Genomic DNA, 22,794 nt, shown 5'->3' on the forward strand with positions numbered 1-22,794 from the left:
ATCACCCAAGAAAATATTTTTCTCGAAAGGATCGGCTTAATACCACAATCTGGCTAGAAAGATCATTCAGCAGTTCTTTCCCTTCCTAAATTAATACATTTGAAATCATTTTTTCATTCAATAAGTTCTTTCTAAAATCACAATCTTCGGATAGAAACATCCCGGGTAGTAAAAGTTTTAATGGTTTACATTGATAACAATCAAAAAGTGATCACTTTTGTTTTTTTTCTTACCTGATAGCGTCATAAGGACATCCTTTATCACATACATCCAAACTGTTCTCCTATTATATAACTGGTCAATACACGTTTCGTGCAATTCGTTTAAATTGAGATTATAAATACCCTCTTCGGCGCCAATGAGGATATGTTGATCTCTAGTTTCGGGATTGATCCAAGATACCGTACAGTGAATCCTCAACGGGCAACCGTTAAATACCTGTAAGCAAACAAAATATATTGCTATTGGTCTCTATTATGAGTAGTCATTTAAACACTTTATGGGACAGGAAAGGAATTGCACGAATCTCATATATAAGGTGAACAACATTACTGACTTTAGAAACAACCAAAAAAAAGTTGTGTTCTACGGGGTATTTTAAAATATATAACCAAAGAGTACCGCCGCTAAGATAGGAAAAATACCCTCACTCTCAGGATTCATTTTTTTACGTTCTATGTGATTAAACAATAAGACTCAAGGCAATTCTAGCCCGCCATCCCCTTCTCCCTACTCAACAAAATGTCATTTTTTCATTTTCACTTTTTTTCCGTGGGTGGCAATTTATTTAAAAAAATTCAAAATATTCAGACTATATCAGAGAGTCTTTTAAAAAACTTATCTATTTTATATTTTATGCATAACCTAAAAATGCATTTTTTTTCGAAAAAAACTTTTTTTGAGATGGTTGCAAGTTTATTTTTTTATTTAAGATGTGTCACCTAAAAAATCTGAAAAACTGGTTTTTTAGGGGTTTGTTCCCAATAGACTTCAAAATAGATCAAGTCAAGTTTTTGTTTATAAGTTATATATAATTTGAAGTAGCTGAGTCCTTTAGAAGATTCAAAAGTTGAGAAAACACCTTTAAACCTCCCAAAAAACATGTTTTATACGGTTTCTAAGGGATTGTGTGAGTTTTTGCGGGGTTAATCATATTTTGTTGATATCGATATAACCTAAATGGGATATTCGAGGGTTTTTACTGGATTTACCCAACTTTTTTACCTTTTTATATCATTAAACATTATATTTTCAAAAATTTTATAAAATAAAATGAGACGATTTATTTCCCATATTCAGAGAACCTAGACATTTCTTGAAACATGCGAAAAACCCGGTTTTCAAGTGTCTTTGGGGATTTTGCTGGTTTTTCTATCTTCAATCTATCTTCTATCAATTTTGATATACACACAACGCAAAAGTCTAGGGATATTTTTATAAATAGACGTATTTTGTTTTTCTGTAATCAACTTAAAAAAAAGAAATACAAAATTTGTAGTTTAAATTGTTGTTTAATATGTCAAAAACCATAAATTGCAAAAAACAGAAAATTGGAGCAAAAAAAAATATATTGCAAATCACCCATCTTTCACATACCACCATAAAATGTCAAAAATACGAAATATAAACTTAAAATAAAGTATGGCCACCACGTTGGTTTATCACAGCTCTACATCTACTGTTCATGCTCCGAATTACATTGTTAATGTCTGCTTGAAGTAGTTGTGTCCATTGTTCTCTCAGAAGCTCTTTTAATTGAAATTCATTGTAGATATTGCCCATATGTGGAGTAATTCTTCATTGGAGCATGTCCCATACATGCTCAATGGGATTCAAGTCCGGTGATTGTGCTGGCCACGGCAATACATCAATACCCTCGTTATCCAACCAGTTTGTTACAATATGCGCAACAAGTGGCCGAGCGTTATCATGCATAAAGTAAAAATTTTCTCCAACAGCAGCAGCAAACGGGCGCACAACAGGTTCAAGAATAGTGTCCAAATATTGCCGACTTGTGAGAAAGCCACGTGGGAACATGAGGTCAGTTCTTCCGTCAATCATGATTCCGCCCCATACCATTAATGTACTACCTCTGTATGTATACACTTCTTGAAGATGTCATAATCGTTCTCCATTTCCGAGTCATCTCCATACTCTTGTCCGACGAGAATCTGGATGAAATCCATATCTAGACTCGTCACTAAACAAAACTGTGGCCCAGTCATTGTCAGTCCAATTCTGAAACTCTTGAAATCAGGTTAATCTTGCAGCGCGATTGCCTCTAGATAGAAGTGGACATCTCAGTAGTCGCCGACTACGAAGATTGGCTTCATGGAGACGATTCCTCAGAGTACTGCTGCTAATTGTTACATTATGTGCAAGATGTAATTCATTAACCAACTCGGTTGCTGTGATTTTTGGCTGCCTTCTGGCATTTAAAATTAAATATTGGTCTTGAGCAACGGTTGTAGAGCGACCACGTCCTGGATGTTGCTCGGCTGGACTCCCAGTGTCTCTAAACCGACGTCACAAACGACTTACGACGCTTTGAGAGACACCCAGCTGGTCAGTAACTTGAGTTTGTCGCATACCAGCTTGAAGGAGGCTCACAGCTCTATTCATCTCGTCCAACGTTAAATGTTGTCGTTGCATGGTAAAAAGACAATATCTTTAACTCACCTATTAAGCAAGAATGGTATAAAGTGACTAAAATTAAAAAACAAACAAAACATAAAAATGTCGATTTTTTGTCCCTTATAAAAAACATTCTAAAACACGTATTGCTATCAGTTTTACAATTTTTTGTTGATAAGAAGTGAGTGTCTGTATCAACAATTATAGTACAAGCAAATTTATATGGTCATGAAATTTCTGTCATTGGTATTGTCAAATTATTAAAATATCCTTAGACTTTTGCGTTGTGTGTATTATCATATCATCATCATATCATATCATATCATTATATTGATATAGTTTCCTTTATTTCAATAATTTAGTTTGTTTAAATGATTTTAAATAAATTTTTGTTTTACTGAACATTTAGTTGTGATGACTCGTAGATCTTTAATTGTAAATAGACTTTTTGATTAATTTTGTAGTGTTTTTTGTCTTACCTTGGAAAAGCACGCGCCCATATGGACCTTGGGCGTTGGTGGTAGGCCATTGCTAGGCGGTCGAGGAGGTGTATGCCTCCTACGATGTTTTCTAGGTGGTACAGGTGGACAAGTTACCATATCGCTGGATTCACCTTCATGGTTAGGATCCTCCTCCGTTCCTGAAATATATGATGACAGAACTAGACATAAAATCATTAACTAAAAATTAAGTGTATTAGTTTGTAATTTACAATAAATCTGTATGGATCGAAAAGAGGCCCAGAACTTGGGTGATATTTTGGGCAACTTAAAAATGAATTCAACGGAATGTTCTGGCTTTGGAATTTACTGCAAATGAACTGAACTGCAAATGGAAATTAAAAAAGTAATGTTTCTCGATCTGATGCTACCGTCCAAAGTCTCTCTCTCCTTGTGCCTATCGCTGGTAAAAAAAATCCTCACAATTTTCTTCGGATCTTAAGCAGGCTATTTGGTTGTTTAATTCATATATTATTTTAAAATCATGCGTGATCGACACAGGAATCGTGAGATAACAAAAACCAGCAATTGGATTTGTTTGGCGGCATTTGTCAATGCAAATAAACAATTGGATTATGCTTATATTTCGTTAGAAAATTTCAAAAAGCAATTCGAAATGTTTATCAAAACCTTATGAAATTTTTATGACATAGAGACTGGCAAAAAAATGTTACAAGGCCAAATAACCCCTTTTTAATTTACAAATCACTCTATTAGTGATCGATTTAGCACTACTCACCATTTACTTCCCTACTACTATCTCGGTTAGTTCTTCCGGTTCTGCTGCTGTCGCTCAAAGATCTCTGTCTCTGACCGGTCAAGTTCATAGACGTTACTAAACCAAATATCTCGTCCACTGAGGAATGTCTTCTAGGCGAGCCGTTGAAAGGTTGTTCTTTAGAATGATTCGATGGCGATACGGCGTGGATGTCACATTTCACCGTATTGTCTGGGTCTTGTACAGGTAGAGTGGCCCTAAAAAGTATTATTCGTTAATAACGTCGTTTGGAGTAAAGAAAGTACTGTAATAATAATGAAGGAAGTAGTAAGTGAAGCTATCAATTACTTTGATGATAAAAAGATAGATCAGTATTTTTTTAGACGCGATGAAAGGTAGCTGATCTTTTAATGATGTAAACATCACAATGACGTTTCAATTTCCACTGCAGCTGAATTACCATGAATTATTCTGTGTAAAATATTTCAAAATATCTTGAAATACAAAAAATGGTGATAATATCTTAAGCAATGTACAGAAATATCTGCAAATTTAATATCAAAATAATATTATGCAGAGATATACCGAAACAGAAATCCATTTACAGAATACCCAAAGGAGATTATGAAACAAAACGGGAATAATAAATGAAGGACCGAACTTTGAATTTTGCGAGTTCACAATAGACGAAATTAAAAAATCATTACAAGAGAAGAAAAATAATAAATCCCCAGGCGAAGATCAAATAGTTACAGAGCAATAAAAATTGGAAGTCACAACTTATTAGAGTCAGTAAAAAAACTTTTCAAATTATGCCAACATAAGCCTCCTTACCGTTAAGCTAAAATAACATACTAATGATCGTGATACATAAAAAGGTGGCATTACTGCCACCAAAATTTTAGGCTTCTAAGATTATTATGGACTGGAAAAAACTAGATTTTTGCCAAACAGTTGATCAGACAAGCTTCCATTCAGGATACGGAAAAAATGACCATCTTCTTTAGTCTACTCTTAATTAATCTACTCATTGAGAAAACAATAGAATACAATAGGCAATTGGTACTTGTGTTTGTTGACTTTCAGACTAAAATGGAAGTGAGTAGGACATGCTGCGAGATTCAAAGGCAAGAGGTGGTAATTAAGAATAATAAATTGGAGACCCTGCGTAAACAAGGAAGCAGAGGCAGACCACCAACACGTTGGTGTGGCGATATATCAAGAGTAGAGGGAGACTGGTTTAGAGCAGCTCAAGATAGAGCCAGGGGAGCAGTTTGGAGGTCTATGACTCCAACAGGGGACTAAACACCAGACAGGGAGATGATGATGAATATATACTAAATATTACTATATACAGCAGAAAAAAAAAAAAAGATTTTAAGGCAACTTGATCGATGAAAAAGGTTATAGGTAATGTTTTTTATAGATTCCAATGGATTTTTTAATGTTGGTCAGCTAGATAAATAAATTATAGAACAATAATCTGTTTTGGAAAATAGAAAAGAAAATTTTACTGAGGCAACGATATATACAGATGTTTTTGATTGGTCAATAGAAAAATTGAGCGATTGAAAATATAAATTCTCATTTCACAGGTTTAGTTTCTTCTGAACTTTATGTTTTCAAAGCTTAAAGATTTACAACTGGGAATCATTTCGGATCAAGTGAAGAACACATGGATTGAAGAACTTTTCTTAAATAAAATAGAATGGAGAAATTTTCTCGTTAACTTTTCGATTCCATAAAATAGACTGGATGACAAATAAAAACAAACAGTCAATAGACAACATTAAACAAAAGGACAATATTAAAAACATCAATATTGATACTAGAAAAACGAAAAAACCTACTGGTTCTACATTATTAACTATAACTCTCTAAATATAGATTTTTAAATATAATTTTTCATATTTGTTAATGCATTTGGTTAAAATAATTTGAAATGTATACACTTAAATACTTTCCTTCATTAATATATCCATTTAGTACCCATGCATAAACATGCAAACCACCCAAATCTACAAAATTGTATAAACCACAAAAAATTCAATGACACACGTAAAATAGTTTGCCCGTATGTTTTCCAATTAGACACATACATTGCATAGCAATTATCAAACGATATTTTAGGACTAGAAATAAAATTATACAGGGTGCAGTAGAAACGAAACAAATCGAATATCTTCAAGTCACATTTTTTGCGAAAAAAGAAAAGTAAAAATACGTCGGTTTTTTCGTCTTCACTAATATGTTTCTATTTTCAAGCCGAATATCATAATCAAAAAATTTTGAAATACGTCTATAATCTATATACAGAGTGAACCAAAAATTTGGAAACGCCTAATTATCTCTTAAATGGATGGTCTGAATTCTACAAAACCGGGATATGACTATTCTACAATATGAAGATTTCAAATTTGATGCTCAAATGTTGCCAGATGTAGCATTTTTCTAATATAATTAGTCACTTTGCTGTGATTTTGACAATAATTCGTAAAACTATCAATAGCTTGACGTTTATTAAAAAGTTTTGTAAACCAAATGGTGTTAATAACTAAAGTTGACAGTTGTTTATGTGTTTTTAAAAGCTCTAGAATAAAGACGGTTTTTAATGAAAAAGCCAACCTGTTCAACGATACTTTCTCAAACTATTCTCCTATCCATAAGGCGACATTACAAAAAATTGTAAAGCGCTTTGAAAACACTGGACGAGTAAATGATGGCAATTCGTTCACCCGATTTGAATTCTAAAGATTATTTTTATAGGGGATAATTGGAAAGAAGAATTTTTAAAACTAAACTAGTAAGTGTTGCAGAGCTAAGGCAAATAATTATCCATGAATCATATCGATGAATCTAGAGAAACATGGACAAATGTAATAGACGCATTACACAAATTTTTGTAGAAATAAAGAAGTTACTTTTGTGAGATATAATCAATAAACTTACCAGATGGGTATAATATTAAGAACATTTATTAAACGAGGAACAAATCAAAATCCGACTGTAGAAGAAATAAAAGAAACTAAAAAAATCATAAAGGCGCAAAAGAAAGCGGAGTGCCAGCAGCAATATTGAAAAACGTTGAAGGAAATAATAGCTCGACTGGGTTTGATGGTCTGGTAAAGTTTAAAAATTACTAGAACAATAGAATAATGATATGTGCAGTTTATAAAAAAGGTGATAAAATATGCTGCGACAATTATAGATTAATCGTTTTACTAGAAATAGTATATAAAGTGATACAAAAATTGTTAGAAAATGGTTAAAACTATGTGAAGTACAGGAGAATACCAGAGCGGATTTATGACGGCGAGAACAGCTGATCAAATTTTTACAATAAAGTTAATATAAAAGAATGGACTACTTAAGCTCTGACGTCACAATGGGCGGGGTTTTTAAAAATCTTTCCAAACATTTCTAATTTATCTGTATTTGTCCCATAAGAAGTTGGAAATATTGTTTTTTTATTGTTTGAAGATAACATAAGAACTTTTGGTTATGAACACTCATTCTGTGCGATTGGTATTATTTGAGATAAGAATATCAAAGTATTAAGATATTTATGTTCATATTTTAAGGTTATGTCATTGTTTGATTAAAACTTTAACTATTTTTTACTGTATTTCAAGATATATTGTTGTTGCTTTTATCGGGGTTATTTCAAAATTAATCAATAAATCTTTGAATATATTTACGAAGGTAAAAAATATTTAAATTATTGTTTTATTCTTTTTTCGTTGTCAGTGATTTTATCCTGTAAAAGACTAAAGATATTCGTTTTCTCGCAGTTTAAGTTGTAATATAACATTCTGTGGAAACCTTTTAATCAAATTGCCATGAGTGTTAAAAAAAATGGTTTAATATTTTTTGAGTTTATTTCTTATATCTGGACATAATGGCTGGTAAACATGATGAAGATATCCACAATATCCATTATTACTGAATTTTTCAGTAATGATAACAAAACTACTATTACTAATTAGAAATGTTTGGAAAGGTTTTTAAAATCCCCGCCCATTGTGACGCCAGACTTAGATAGTCCATAGTCATGAAGTAAATTTAAAATTACACATCGTATTTATTGATTTTAAAAAGCACTATATGACTGAACGTTGTATGATGCCAAGAGATATTTAGGAATTGCAGAATTATATATTATCAAGATCCAAACTAATACCATTATTTTAAACCAAAGACAATAATACATATGTTTCGCAGATGATCTGGTATTTCTAACATGACCAACATGACTAACAAGGAAAGACCTAAATGCGAAGAAGCAGCTAAACAATATGGTCTCATCTTAAACTAAGAGAAAATCGAATACTTAGAGATGAGAGGAAAAATAACAGAAGAAAAGAAATGGATAATACTAAGAAATAATGAGAGAGAATACAAGTTTAAACATGTAGCGGAGATCGAGTATCTATAGGTTGCAGTAACAATTAGAGGAGATGAAGAGAGAGAACTATATAAAAGAGAGCAGTAGGGTCATCTAACGTCTTAAATTTGAACGAAATAATGTGTCCGAGGCATACAAAATCGAAATATTAATTCGACCAACAGTATTATACGCAGGTGAAAGATGGATCATACACCAGAAAAAAAAGATCGAAGTTTGGGAGCAAAAATCTCTACCGAAAATCTTCTCAGGTATAAAATCAGTGAAAGGAGAATAGAGGAGACGAACTGACGAACGATAGTTCGAGTTAATGGAGATATAGTTAATGGATGGCCAAAATTATACAGAAAATTAGGGCCCAAGGAGTAAGATGCTTAGGCCACGTGTTACGAATGCAAAAGAAAAGAAACGACTTAAGAGTATTACATAAGGGAAAAATAGGCAGCCAGAAAAGAAATGAGGTTACAGTCTATTTCACCATATTAAACCCCAAAGGATAAGGCTCATTGTGGCAATTTTTGTCCATTTCAAGGTCACGCTTGAACGGTTGGTCGTATAGAGACGTATGAGGTCTAGTTGAAAAGCAGAGATCGGGAGTCTAATACTGTAGAAACATCAAGGATAACGTCACGCCAAGGGCGTCTTAAGCTTAGTGCCTAAACAGTGTAACGTACGTAAACACTCAAGGTGATAGCATTGAACAAATCAGGTGTTTCTTCTTCTTTTTCGATGTCGAAAAGCATCAAAATTCGTAGAGGTGATTTAAATTTGCGTTTAAATATTCGAATGTGCGTAAAAAATTTGACGTTTTTAATGCACATTCGACACTTTTAACTCTCAAAATCTACATTAAATGAAATTACCAAAAACTTACTTGAGATTATACAAAAGTATTATCCAACACACATATAAACAGGAATAAACAACATTAATTATCAAAAGGTCTTCAATATTTAATATTAGATCTGAATAAAGATAAAATGAATAAAATTTGCCAAATGGTCGTGCCATTTTTAACAGCAGATGTTTGATGGAGACTACAAATGAGGTTAACCGTTTTAACCTAATTATTTCCGCAAATGTAACATTCTTTGTCCTGAATGTTTTGGTAATATTTTAAAAAATATTTTAATGTTAACAATTAATTATCTTTATTTACATTATAAAATAAAAGAATTGGCATCATATCTTATTTTCTTTAATTTATGAAATTAAAAATACTTATTGTTTTATAAATATAGATAACATTCAAAACATCACACACATGGTTTTATAAAGCATCAATTATTGCTGAACGATAAACTGTTTTTATGTACACGTCAAAATTTTAATAATTCTGTCTTTTTCTTAATAGATAATATGTTCTTTTTTATTTAATTATTATTATTTTATTTATTTTTTTATTTTCAAAATAGGTATGTTTCATTGAATCAAGAATTGAAAGCCGTCTAGCCGCCAACATAGAGTAAAAAATACTATGACTTCTAGAAGTAAGTGCTAACTTTGCGGTGTTCTTCAAATATGCAAAATGTAATTGAAACTTTTCTTAAAGTTTCGTCTTGTATCGAAGTTTGGATAACAACATAGCAATTTTGCTTTATTTATGGCCACTCTAAAAAGTTGTCTACCGCTCAAGTTAAACTATTCTCTCACATTTCGCAACCAAGAGGTTAGCCTTTAGCCTTCTTCCACTATTAGCCCAGTCTGGTTAAAAAAAGGTCGAAAAATTTTTCGCAGATACCTGAAGCTTTTAAGACATAGGTGGGGGTTACTAGATGACGAATAGATGAAAAAGTACACGTATTTTTGCGCTTTATTTAACCCTTAACTGGTATGGCAAGAAAAAAATACATATAAGGTATGGCGGGGTCATATTTGACCTTTGGATTTTTTTGTGTAAATAAACAAAAAATTAAGCAAATTATAATAAAAAAGTATTATATTAATGATTATAACACTGCATAAACCAAAAAATTCTATATCACTTACTGCTAGAAAGAAATATATGGGGTTGACTTAAAAAACCACTCCAAGTAAAAAATCTCAAAAAATAACGAAAAAACACACGTGTATTTTCAAAAAGTAATAAATTCTTATTAAATAATGTTTAAATAAAGGATCAAAAACCAAATGAGAAATATTTAATTATATACAAAAAATTTAACAAACAAGTACGAACATGATGATAACTACTCAATATTACACCTACTACAAAAATTTGATGTAACACAATGGTTTTTGCATATATGTTTTTCACACTTATTACATCTAAGTGATTGTTTATTATCATTACGTGGGCAAATATAACATCTCCCACGTTTAGGAGCTCTTTGCCTTGCCTGGTTTTGGTCGTCTACCGGGATGTGGTCAACTCGACGAATAAGTTCTCTCAATTCTCTGGGAATATTTACCATAACAGCACGCCGAACTAAGTGATTGTGTATTAGCTGTTTACCTAAATCAATCAAGAATTTTTGCCGTGTCAACCCAGATTCTGGATTAGCAGCGTTATATAAAACATGTCCATTGACACCAGCAACATCCATGATCCGAAACCAAATAGCTTGTGGCCATCTTCTAGTACGCCGTCCTACCAGTTTGATCCAGTACATCCACCCCAACTTTGGTAATGTTAAAAAAGTCTATAATATCCGGTAGTTTCTTAGCTGTCTCCAATACTTTGTTGTTATGATGGAGACTGGACACTAGACAAACGGATCGGTTTTTTTTCGGTACGTAGGACACCAGGGTCACGTCTTTAGTAAATCCAAAAATAGATGAATAAACCGGACGTTGATTATTCGGTAAAAACTCCTGTTTTCAGGCTTACTCTTTATATACATTCTAAATTTACGTTTTCCACGGAAACCGACGAGCATTTCATCCACTGTTACGTATTCTCCACACGAATAATTAGTTTGACAGTTATTCACAAAATGGTGAAAAATTTCAGAAATTGCTGCCAGCTTGTCTCCATTTACAATACGCTGGTCTCTAGTATGCGGATCGTCAAATCTCAAAGATGTCAGTAAAAAACTAAACCTTTTTGCTGTCATTACGGAACGGAATATATCACGACCAGTACCATCAGTTTTATTTAATTTATATCTTCATTGTTTGATTTGAACACGCCTGCCAAATACAGAAGACCAAAAAATGCTAACATTTAAATTTTGTCAACATGGTTTATTGTACTGCATCCTAAAGCGTTATCTCCATAATTTGTTTGCAAACTGGTTATTTTTTCGTTGGTTCTCTCAATAATCTGGTCAATTATTTTATCATCAACTAACAGTTGGAATGCTTCAGCAGGAGTCATAGGTTTGTTTATTCGTGCTGGTCCAGCAAGTCCTGGTACATGTGACACGATATTTGTTGCACGAGTTGGGCTCGACGCAGGAGCTTGCTTTGACCATTGTTTTCTATTTCTCCCGTAATAGTAACTTTGCTGTTCGTTATCACTACTGTCATCCTCACTACTCGATTCGGTACCTAAGATGTGATCGTTATTATTCCCAGTGTCACTTTGATCACCAGCTTCAGAGTCAGTATCATGCTCACTAACAATTCTCTCTGCATCAGATATGTCGAAATCGCTGTCACCAATCTGTTCAGCTATGTCTTCTAACTCCTGTTGTGTCAAGGGTCTCGTTCTGACACTTGAATTAGCCATAATTATTTAAAACTAAATCACTGACAGTTGGCCTTTTTAAGGTATGGCGGGGTCAATTTTGACCCTGTCGACGTCTAACACTCAACAAACTACAAAGTCATCTAGTAACCCCCACCTATGTCTTAAAAGCTTCAGATATCTGCGAAAAATTTTGCCGTGAAATCGATGATTTTTGCATAACCAGACTGGGCTATAATCTTTGTAAGTACTTAATTACCAAAATTTTTAATCCCCGCGACTTTATCTAAAAAAAAAACAAACAAATTGGAAGAATTTTGAAGGAGAGTTTAATTGAAATTTTAATTTCTCATGGTATTTGTCGAAAATATACATAAAAACAAAAAAAATAGATCTTATAAATGTGTATATATATATACTCTATCGACAACAACCGTGTTTTGCAATTGAAAAAATAGTATCATTTAATAAAAAAATTAAATATCTGATAAACTATTGAATATTTTTCAAACAATTTTTATTTGCTTTACATTGGCAACATACCGCAACTTTTCCTAAAAAATAAAATATTTATTGTGCTTATTTATAATGCAAATAATATTTTTCCTAATTTGTTTTTCAAGCTTTTTAATTATTTAAATAAATTATAGGTTAAATTTAATTTAGCAAGTCTTAAATGAAACCTTTTCCCTTAAACTTTGCAGAAAAAATCGTGAAAACCTTCATAAAAACATGAATTACCGCTGCAGTTATTATTTACAAGTAAATTGTGTGCAAAAATGACCCATTTTTCATCATTTAAACAATGATCCCGTTATACTAATCATGTACTATTCTTGAAAATATATTTTGTTTTCAGCTAAACTTTGATATAAAATTTATTCCAACCTGTATTAAATACAAGTTATTTAACTTAATGCTATAACAAAAATTGTTGCTGTTAACCAGTGCTATTATAATTATTATGATAATACAAGGACTACATGATGTAAATTTATATTTTCGTACAAAGGCGAATGAAGTAATAATGCAACCGCGTCAATAAAATAAAAGCAATGTGTATAATACTAATTACTTGAAAACTTTCAATCTCCAGAATTCATTTAACACGAACTAAAAAGTCTTCCAACAAATTACACAAAAACCACAATATTTAATCACAAAAACCACAAAACCTTAATTACACACAAAAACTCAACATCAACCCGGAGGTAAACAAAAAACCGAGTGGGCGAGCTAATCACGGAACACTCTCATCATCTCTCGGCCGCCGTAATGTTTTAAATTAATATCTATCAAGAAATTGCATCACATGTACATACAATAAACAAATCTTATTCTGCGGATATTTTAAGAGTGTATATTGTAGAATGTTCATTCAGTTGCTTGAACTCTGGTTATTTAGCTACTTAGTGTTAACCTTGTCTATTATGTTTAGATTATTGATGGAATGCGTTCAGAATACCCGCGAATTTCATTTTTCAATATACGAGGGAATTAACAAAAGACAAGAAATTATTGATTTCGTTATTTAGAGACATTTCTTAACTTTTAACTTTAATTAATACAATTATAAATACATTACATCTAATGTAATAGAAATTAATAGCAGATGTGTAAAAATATTTACCACAGTTATTTACCTGAGAAAAATCTTTCTCGGATAATAAAATTCGGTTAACCCTGAGAATTTCTTATATTGCTCTGTTTCAACAAACGTCCCTAACTTCGGCGTATATTGCATTCATTACCGCTCAAAAGTTGCCGTTCAAGGCTTTTTAATTCCATAAGACTTGGAAAGAGGCACTTGAAATTTGGTCTCAGCAGATAGTACTCCAGTCAAAGAAGAAAAAAAAGCTGAAAAATCTTAGACAGATATTTGAAGATTCTAAAAGGTATATGAGGGATAGCTGACGAAAAATCCGTGAAGATGATCTGTGTACTTTTGCTACTCGACAATCATCCCACCTTTCTATAGAGGCGTTAGATATTTGTGAGAAAAACGGAGTAACAGTTTTATCTTTTCCTCAGCACTGCTTGTATAAATTTCAGCCTTTAGATAGGAATGTTTACGGACCCCTAAAAAATACTGCAATTCAGCTATGGATAACTGGATGGTGAAAAATCCCGGAAAGACATTTTCCGTATATGATGTTCCTGGCATTGTAAACGTAAGTCTGCATCTAGCTGCTACGCCAACCAATATAATGGCTGGGTTCGGTAAAACAGGGATATGTCGTCTGAATGGGGGTATCTTCACAGATAGTGACGTCTTGCCATCATATGCGACAGACAGGGCTACACCAGCAAATGAAGAAATATATAATAATGTCAGGAAACCGGTCATAATGCCAAATCGTACATATTTATCATTCGTTTTCATATTTTAAGCACACACCCAATCCGTAAACAATTTTTATAACAAATATTTAGTGTTAAACCAAAATACCTAAGAATGTGGTACATAATGTAAGAGAACGTATTGTGTTATTTATTTGATATCCATTGATGTTAAGTTACAAATGAATCCAAAAATCTAAATTAAAATAGTGGTGTAGTAAAGATTGTGCAATATCCCAAGCTACTGTGCACACCTCAGTTCAGGCATATTTACCTTCGTGATCTATCAGTCCGAAATGCATGCAAATCATTCCAAAATCTAGAATTCAAAATAAACTTAAGCTTAATGTAACTACAACCTTGGTACACCTAGTGGAAAACTAAATAAAAAAATTGAAAGCATCGAATAAGGCAAACGAAAAAAAAATGCACGTTTGGTACGTCGTGTGTAGCTGCAGCACCGACATGCATTTGGAGGTCCAACCGTTTAATATTTTATTTTTGTCTCTTCCAGTCAATAAATTCTAGTTAAACAATATAATGCACATATGTGGAATAACTAACAGGGTTTTGGGCTTTGAAAGTGGGAGATTACAATATTTTGAGGCAATCACATATCATAAATCACGTATTAAAATTTTATTAATACTAAAAAATACTTTTTTACTAAGATATGGATAAAATGTTGACTATTAGCGGTAAATGAAAGATGAGATTGGATTCAAATGAAAAAAATTAAAAATAGGTCTAAATCATGGACGTATAAACACAGATGGACTCAGTTATTTACATAAAAATGTGAAGCCAAAATTATTTGACTAGGTCACATTCTCAGCACCTTCAAATGTTGTCACATTTTTTTATTAAAATATCTTATTCACGTATCGCTGAAAATATTACTATATTTATTTTAAACTCTACAGGTGCTATCAAACCAAAATAATAATTTATTACTTATATTAATATATTTAATTGTAATTAAAACATCAAATGTGCACATAGTGTGCATATCATTTAATAATAGCGTATAACAGATATCAACCAATTATTTTATATGTAGAAGCACTGAAACCTATTTATTAATGGCAACGGTGTTTACATTTCTCTGTCTTATGGCTCTACTTCCAACTTCAAATGCTGTTCCATGTCATGTCCATGTTTTGTTTACTTTTTACCCAAGATGAGGAAAAGTTGTTTTTCGATATTTTGGCTGTATTTTAAGTGATATTTGTAAATAGTGAAATAAACAAATTATAATAATGGTGCTACAGTTTTGCATTTGCAAAAAAAACGAAATATTTACATCCCAATGTCTCATTTAATTTGTAAGTACTGTTTGTTTACATTATTTAAGATGAGGAACTGAGGAAGCCTGTGTGTTTACATTTTAAAATATGTCTTTCATAGGCGTACCATTGGGTTTATTCATATTAATTAATGTATTGAACAAGATATTAGTTCATGAAATTAGTATAGACATTTTTAAATTGTAAGTAGACATCATCTGATTAAAAAGATCTGTTTAGTAGCTTTTTAATTTAATATTTCTCATGAATTAACAATAAATTAGTGAAATGAATAAAACTCATTTATTTTTCTATGTAGGTTTCCAAATAATATTGATTAATGATGAAACTTACTCTAAACAGTATAAAAAAAAACCTTTCAAAAGCATCCTTTTTGGTTATTTAAACTTGTAAGGAAGCTGAAAAATATTTCAGATTTTTTAATAAAACTATAAATATCTACAACAGACTAGTTAAAAACCTTATGAATATTTTGATTAATAAAACCATACAAAATGTCCCAAAATCAATCTATGAGCATTTTGGTGACCATATGTATGATGAAGATGCAATCGATGGTCACTCTATGCAACTTTTAAAATTGGTTCTTGAGAAATATTTTAAAATTGGAATTCATCATGAAACGAGGACTACTTTAGATGCTAACACCGTGCGCATAAGAAGCGTTCTTACTAAGACTGTTTTATTTCGCAATCAATAAAAATTTATTTCTATACCAACGTCTTCTATTATGTCTATTTACCATTTTTACTTTAATATTTCTGTTCGGTAAATACCTTTCCAATAATTTATACATTTTCACGCCTACTTTTTAATAAGTAGGTATATTTGCAAATAATTTTATGTCAAATGCCCTCAAGAGGTTTGGAATGATCAATAAATAATTTTGTAGCAGAAACCCTTACTACGTGGAATCTATTGATATTGTATTAAAACAAATTTGTCACAATTTGAAAAAATATGTTTTAACACATTATCAATAAATATAGGTATGTACTTAAATTTGACAAATGTATATTTTTTAATCGTATTTTTTTATCGTAGGATTATTTATCATTGATACCTATTAAAAAATTAACTTGAGCTCAACTATATTTTATTGTATTAATTTTAAAGCAAATAAAATTGTATTTTATTTTTTCTATAAAAACGTGTTTTTATACATTATTACTACTTCCAATTATTAACGTCTGAATAATTATCCCCGCGAGTAAAAATTCAAGCACGCTTATGCTCATTGAGGAAGTATCACAGTCTATCGATACCCGTTTTACTCCCCTTTACCCTCTTGTCCAGGAATATCGAAGCTTCAAAACAGTGTGTGTTTAAGGTATCTTATTGCTGTGTCCATCTATGTTTATACGTCCATGGTCTAAATAAATAAAAAATTTACATACTTTATTTTAATTTCTATATTACTGTGTCAATATTAAAATATGAGGTGCAGACAGACGACGACAAAGAGGTCACGGGACAGATTAACGTAACGTTCAGTTGTAACGTGCCAAACGAAATCTTATTTAAGCCTGTACATAAATAATAGCTTTAATTCTTATCAATATTTTCCCATGAAAATAGATTGCCGATGGTCTGTTTGCAAATTTCGAAAGATAATCCCTCAAAATGTCTGAAGTTGAATTTTAAAAGTAGTGCAAATAAGTTAAAGTGTTATCTATTATAGTCTGTTTGGTGAATTTGTCTCCAGAAAATTGTATCCAGATCCACGTGTTATTAAATTCATCGTATTGCAAGGTCAGAGATATTTACATTTCATTTACATTTATTCACTCCCACCATGCCAAGTAATCAAACCTGCGCAAATTGTTCGAAAGCGATCGACGACCGTGAACGATCTGCGCTACAATGCGATGCCTGCAAAAGAGGAATTCACCTGGCTTGTAGCGACCTTCGCGTAGATAATAGAATAACTAAATATAAGGTGCGAGGAATTAAAATTATTTGTAACGGCTGCTCAAGCAATTTTGAAGCATTTTCAAATTTAAAATCAATACTTAAGGAATATAATGATGATTTGCAATTAAAAATTAGCCACATAGATGTAAAGGTTGCTGAAATTACAACGAAATTCAATGAACTCGAAATTAAATTATCATCTACTGACCAACATTCGTCACTACAATTTGCTGAAAATATCGCCAATGAAGCCATCGATCGTATCAATATTGCCAAAAATGTTATTGTCAGAGGCGCACCAGAATCTACAGGTGATATTCAAACTAAAAAAGATCAAGACAAACAATTTTTGAAAGAAATTTTACAGACCGTAGAATGTGACGCAACCCCGGTTACTTTCTGTAGAGTAGGTAAAGTTGGTAATAAACATCCTAGAATGATCAAAATGGTCATGATTAATGAGTATGAAGCTAAACAAATTCTGCGAAATAAAAAGAAACTCTTAGAAAAAGCAAAAACAAAAAATGTATCCATTGTTGATGATAAGACACCAATGCAAGTTAACTTTTTAAAAGATTTGCGATCTGAGTTAGAGATTAGAAAAGAAAACAGCGAACAAAATTTAACAATAAAATAAATACGTGGTATACCAAAAATTACTAATTTTCGACAGTAATATTAAAAAAACTGCAACTGGCTCTACTTTTATACCAATTTGGCTACACTGCATTCTAAATTTAATGAACTTTTATGTTACATTCAGGATTTAAAACCTAAAATAATACTAATAACTGAGACTTGGCTAACACAAAATGATTCTGACAATTTATATACTATAGATGGATACTCTCTTCAGAATTGATCGCAACAGTCGAAGAGGGGGAGGAGTGTGCATATATCTGTCTTTTGAAATTTCTGAAACTTTTTCTGTTGCTCATCTGGATATCGTTGTTCCTAACATTGAATTTTTATGTTTAAAAATTTCTCTTAATTCACTTGTTATTCATTTGGCGTGCCTATATCGTCCAGGTAGTACTGTCCTAGATGACCAAATCTTGATCGAAAAAATGGAACTCCTTTCAAACCTTGAAAACCTTGTCTTATTTGGTGACTTCAATTTTCCTGATATCTCTTGGCCTATGCCAGTTGTAAGTAATGACCTAACAAATGCGAGAAACATTTTTATAAACTTTGTTCAAAGTTCTAATCTACACCAATTGATTATGAATCCAACTCGTTTCAGAATAAACAATTTGCCATCACGTTAGATTTGGTTTTTACAAATGATGACCAATTGCTTACAGAACCGGTGATATGCACTCCTGTGGGCAATTCTGATCATGTAGTTATCACAACAAACATACAGTTTATTACTGAATATAATCATTTTGTTGAAAATACAGTTATACATGAAATAACAAATTTTGAAAACCTCTCTCTCCACTTACGTGATGTTAATTGGCAGTTACAACTGGGAAGTCTAGAACATGCGGAAGAAGTTTGGAATAATTTTATAAGCATCATTGCCAATTACAAAAGACGCAATACCACAAGAAAAACTTACTATAGAAACAAACTTAAGCCGTGGATTAACGGTGAATTGATATCACTTATAAGACTCAAAAAAAAATTATGGCGAACATATAAACGTACAGGTGATACACGTGATTTGCAAACTCACAAAAACTACACAGTAATACTTAAAAAGTATATCAATGAAGCCAGAATGGCATATGAAGAATCTATTGTAAGTTGCAAAAACTCTAAAAAACTGTATAAATATGTTAGGTCTGCTATCTTCTAAAGTATCCATTCCATTGTTAAAAAAGAACGATGAAACGATTTGTCAGAATACGTATGAGGTCGCTAATATTCTTGCAGAAACATTTTCTAAAGTGTTTGCTATTGAACCGTCTCAAAATCAGTTTCCTATAATCAGTCACTCAAGGGTTATTCCCAAAATTGATTACATCGATTTTTCACCTGAAATCATTAAGCGCCATATTGACAAATTAAAAAACAACTCATCTCCAGGGCCCGATAAAATTTCTACATTATTTTTGTAAAAATGTTCAGATGTCCTCTCTATTCCACTATCACTAATATTGCGTCCATCTTTGAATGCACACCCTTTACCTCGAATTTGAAAGAGTGCCTCAGTGACACCTATATTTAAAAAAGAAAATAAGTTAGATCTCAACAATTATAGACCAATAAGTCTTACACCTGTTATTTGTAAAGTTATGGAATCAATTATCACGGTCTCTTTCAGAATTTTTGATTCGAGAAAAAATTATTCCTCTACAACAACATGGATTTGTGAAAAGTCGATCAACCATGACAATTTACTGTGGTGTATTAACGAATGGACAGCAGCATTGGATAAAAAACGACCTATTGATGTTATATATTTAGACTTCGCAAAAGCATTTGATCGGGTACCAAGAAAAAAATTGATGTATAAATTAGAACACTTTGGCATTCGCGGACAACTTCTTGAGTGGATTAATGATTTTTTAACAAATCGGGAGTTTTGTGTTAGACTTGGCCAATCGCTGTCATCTAAAAAACCAGTTTTAAGTGGTGTGCCACAAGGATCTGTTTTGGGTCCACTACTATTTGTGTTATATGCTAGTGATCTTGATTCTCATATCATATCTAGGAAAGCTTTCTACGCAGACGATACAAAAATATTTACTGACCCACTTTTGAATGGACAAGACTTACAAAGTGACTTAGATTCGATCTTCAAGTGGTGTTCGGATTGGATGTTACCTCTAAATAGAGATAAGTGTGTAGTTTTACATTTGGGAAAAAATAACCCGCGTTTGTCTTATTCGATAGACGGGATTTTACTGGATACTGTAGGATCATATTGTGACCTTGGTGTTACAAATACTGAAAATTTGAGTTGGTCGGAGCATATTTCAAATATCACTAAAAAAGCGAATAGTAATTTTTTTTTAATAACGGATTGATTACAACTGTCGCCACTTCTCCGTCCCCAATTTCCATCTTTTTCTGTCATATGCAGTTGCCTCTTCTAAGTCTCTTGCCATCATTGCTTCATCAATATCGTTGCACCAACTTCTCCGTGGTCGTCCTCTCTTTCTTCTTTCAGGAGGGATCCATTCCAGTACTCTTCTAGGTCATCTGTACTCTGGCATTCTTTTAACATGTCCGAACCAGATTAATTGTTTTCTTTCTATGCCATCATTGACATTTCGCTCCATTTTCATTTCGTTTCTTATTTGTTCGTTTCTAACTCTCTCCAGTTTCGATCTACCGCAGCTTCGTCTCAGATAATCCATTTCTGTCGTCATAAGTTTGTTTCTATTAGCTTTGGTGACGTCCCATACTTCCGAACCGTAAAGTGTAATACTTTGGACTATACTACCGTAAATGTGTTTTTTGGTTTCTCGTCGAATTGTTTCTTGTCAGAGAAGAGAGTTTAAGGCACGGGTCGCTGCTGTCTTTGTTTATTCTTTCCCTGATTTCATCTGCGCTATTTCCCTTCTTGTTGAAAATGACCCCCAAATATTTGCAGGATTGCACGCCTTTGATTTTGTCGTCTTCCAAGACTAGGTCACATATTTACTCTGTTCCCACTGAGAGATATTCACATTTTGTCATATTCATGTTTAGACCTGCCACCTCATATTCTTCTTGAAGTTTTCTTACCATATATAGTATATAGAATAGTAAATTATAACTACTTAATAAGACTTTTACAAAAATATCCTTTTCGGGTTCTATTCGTTTGTATAAAACTTATGTCCGACCCCTACTGGAGTACTGTGGAACAGATTGGTGCCCAGAATTAGTGAGCGATAGAACTCTTCTCGAAAATGTCCAAAAGAAAGCCACCAGACTATCTTTCAAACGAAGAAGGCCAGATTACCCACAAAGACTTTCTTTAGCAGGGTTACCAACTTTTGAAGCTCGTCGACTCCGTGGTGACTTAATTATCACCTTCCGAATTTTAAAGTTTGGATATGGAAATCTGCAGCATTTGTTTATTTTAGACCATCACAGCAGACTACGTGGATACAGTTTGAAACTGAAGAAGGAATCCTTTTCATGGACAAGGCGCCAACATTTTCTGTGTAATCGTATTTTTAGTATATGGAACAGTCTCCCAACGGAAATTATACATTTCCCATCTATAAATTCTTTTAAAAACCAACTAGACTGTTACATGTTTGTAAACTGAACAATACTGTACTCTACTTATCTTGAGAATCTGAAAAATAAATCAGAAGATAACTCCGGTAAGACAAGGAATTATTTTGTTAACTTATTGTTTTGTTCTCATCCCACTATCATCTGATTGGTTGATTACCGATGTTTTATCTGAAGAGGAACATCTTTTAAAGTCGCATTCAGTCGCAATAATTGTAATCGGTCTGGATGTTTTGATTATTTTAATATTTTTTAACAAATACACCAAGTTTCTTTTACTTCATTACAAAAGCCTATTATTGTTATATTTTTTTGCAGTAAAAAAATTAAAGTTGTTTAAAAGATACTGAAATGTTAAATGAAAATGTATGAAGATGAAGAATAATTGGATGTAATTAAACAAAATTTAAAATGAAGTAGCCAATAAAGAAATTAATATTGAAACCTATATTTTGAATAATAATCCCCCACTTGTGTCATAGCCCGGTATCTATCTACCTACACCAAAAATAACTAACATTCAACTTACTGTTGCTCATAGTCCGACTGATGATATTTGTAGGATCCCCTAAAATAATCAAACAACATTTAATCTACCCGTAAACAAAAAAATAATATCAGCCATTATTATACTGTATGATAGAACCAATCACCCCAAAAAAATAAAAACGAAAGAAAACAACAAAATAAAGAAAAATCAAAGCGGTGTCCAAGCGTTAAAAAAAACTGTGCGGCAAACAAAAAGGTAACAAGCGATATGAGTGGTGTTATATGTAGCAGATGAAAAGTTGTGTACATTTACCTCATCATTAACTCTTCGTCAATGTACTGCAAGAGACTCCTAAATAACACATATAACAAATTAAAAAATACGTAAATTAGGGTCTAAAAGATCTCTCATCAGATAAAAAATTCATTCTGTTAAAGCATTAGTGGAAAACTGTTATATCACTATGTTAGGTTCTAATACTTTATTAATAATTGTAATCAAGTGAAATGACTGTATATTGTGTGGTGGAGATTGTAGCAGATATCGCGTTTATTAGTAAATTGCAGAGTTTTGCACGGTCAGTAATTAGATCATTGATGTCAGTTTGTTAAAAGTCGAGTAAAAACAGAACTCTACTCTTGGATCGATGGATTTTGCATACATAGTGTTGCGT

The 22,794-nt window shown here is 32.2% G+C and overlaps 2 protein-coding genes across 13 annotated transcripts in view; one reads left to right on the top strand and one right to left on the bottom strand.

Moving 5' to 3' along the window:
• Positions 1–22,794, top strand: part of LOC140449647 (guanylate kinase) — a 202,127-nt gene that overhangs the window by 33,795 nt on the left and 145,538 nt on the right. The window lies entirely within an intron of this gene.
• Positions 1–22,794, bottom strand: part of hppy (MAP4K3-like protein hppy) — an 86,981-nt gene that overhangs the window by 27,399 nt on the left and 36,788 nt on the right. For 4 of the 12 annotated variants that reach the window (XM_072542896.1, XM_072542898.1, XM_072542899.1 and 1 more), the window contains 6 exons: positions 22,434–22,472; positions 22,161–22,199; positions 14,503–14,547; positions 3,874–4,109; positions 3,114–3,274; positions 234–438 (listed from right to left, as the gene is read on the bottom strand). In XM_072542896.1, the coding sequence (XP_072398997.1) occupies positions 234–438; positions 3,114–3,274; positions 3,874–4,109; positions 14,503–14,547; positions 22,161–22,199; positions 22,434–22,472 (725 nt within the window). The remainder of the gene's footprint in view (positions 1–233; positions 439–3,113; positions 3,275–3,873; positions 4,110–14,502; positions 14,548–22,160; positions 22,200–22,433; positions 22,473–22,794) is intronic. The other 8 variants (XM_072542897.1, XM_072542902.1, XM_072542903.1 and 5 more) reach the window with 5 other exon arrangements.

This window comes from Diabrotica undecimpunctata, chromosome 9, assembly GCF_040954645.1.
Source record: "Diabrotica undecimpunctata isolate CICGRU chromosome 9, icDiaUnde3, whole genome shotgun sequence".
NCBI lineage: Eukaryota > Metazoa > Arthropoda > Insecta > Coleoptera > Chrysomelidae > Diabrotica > Diabrotica undecimpunctata.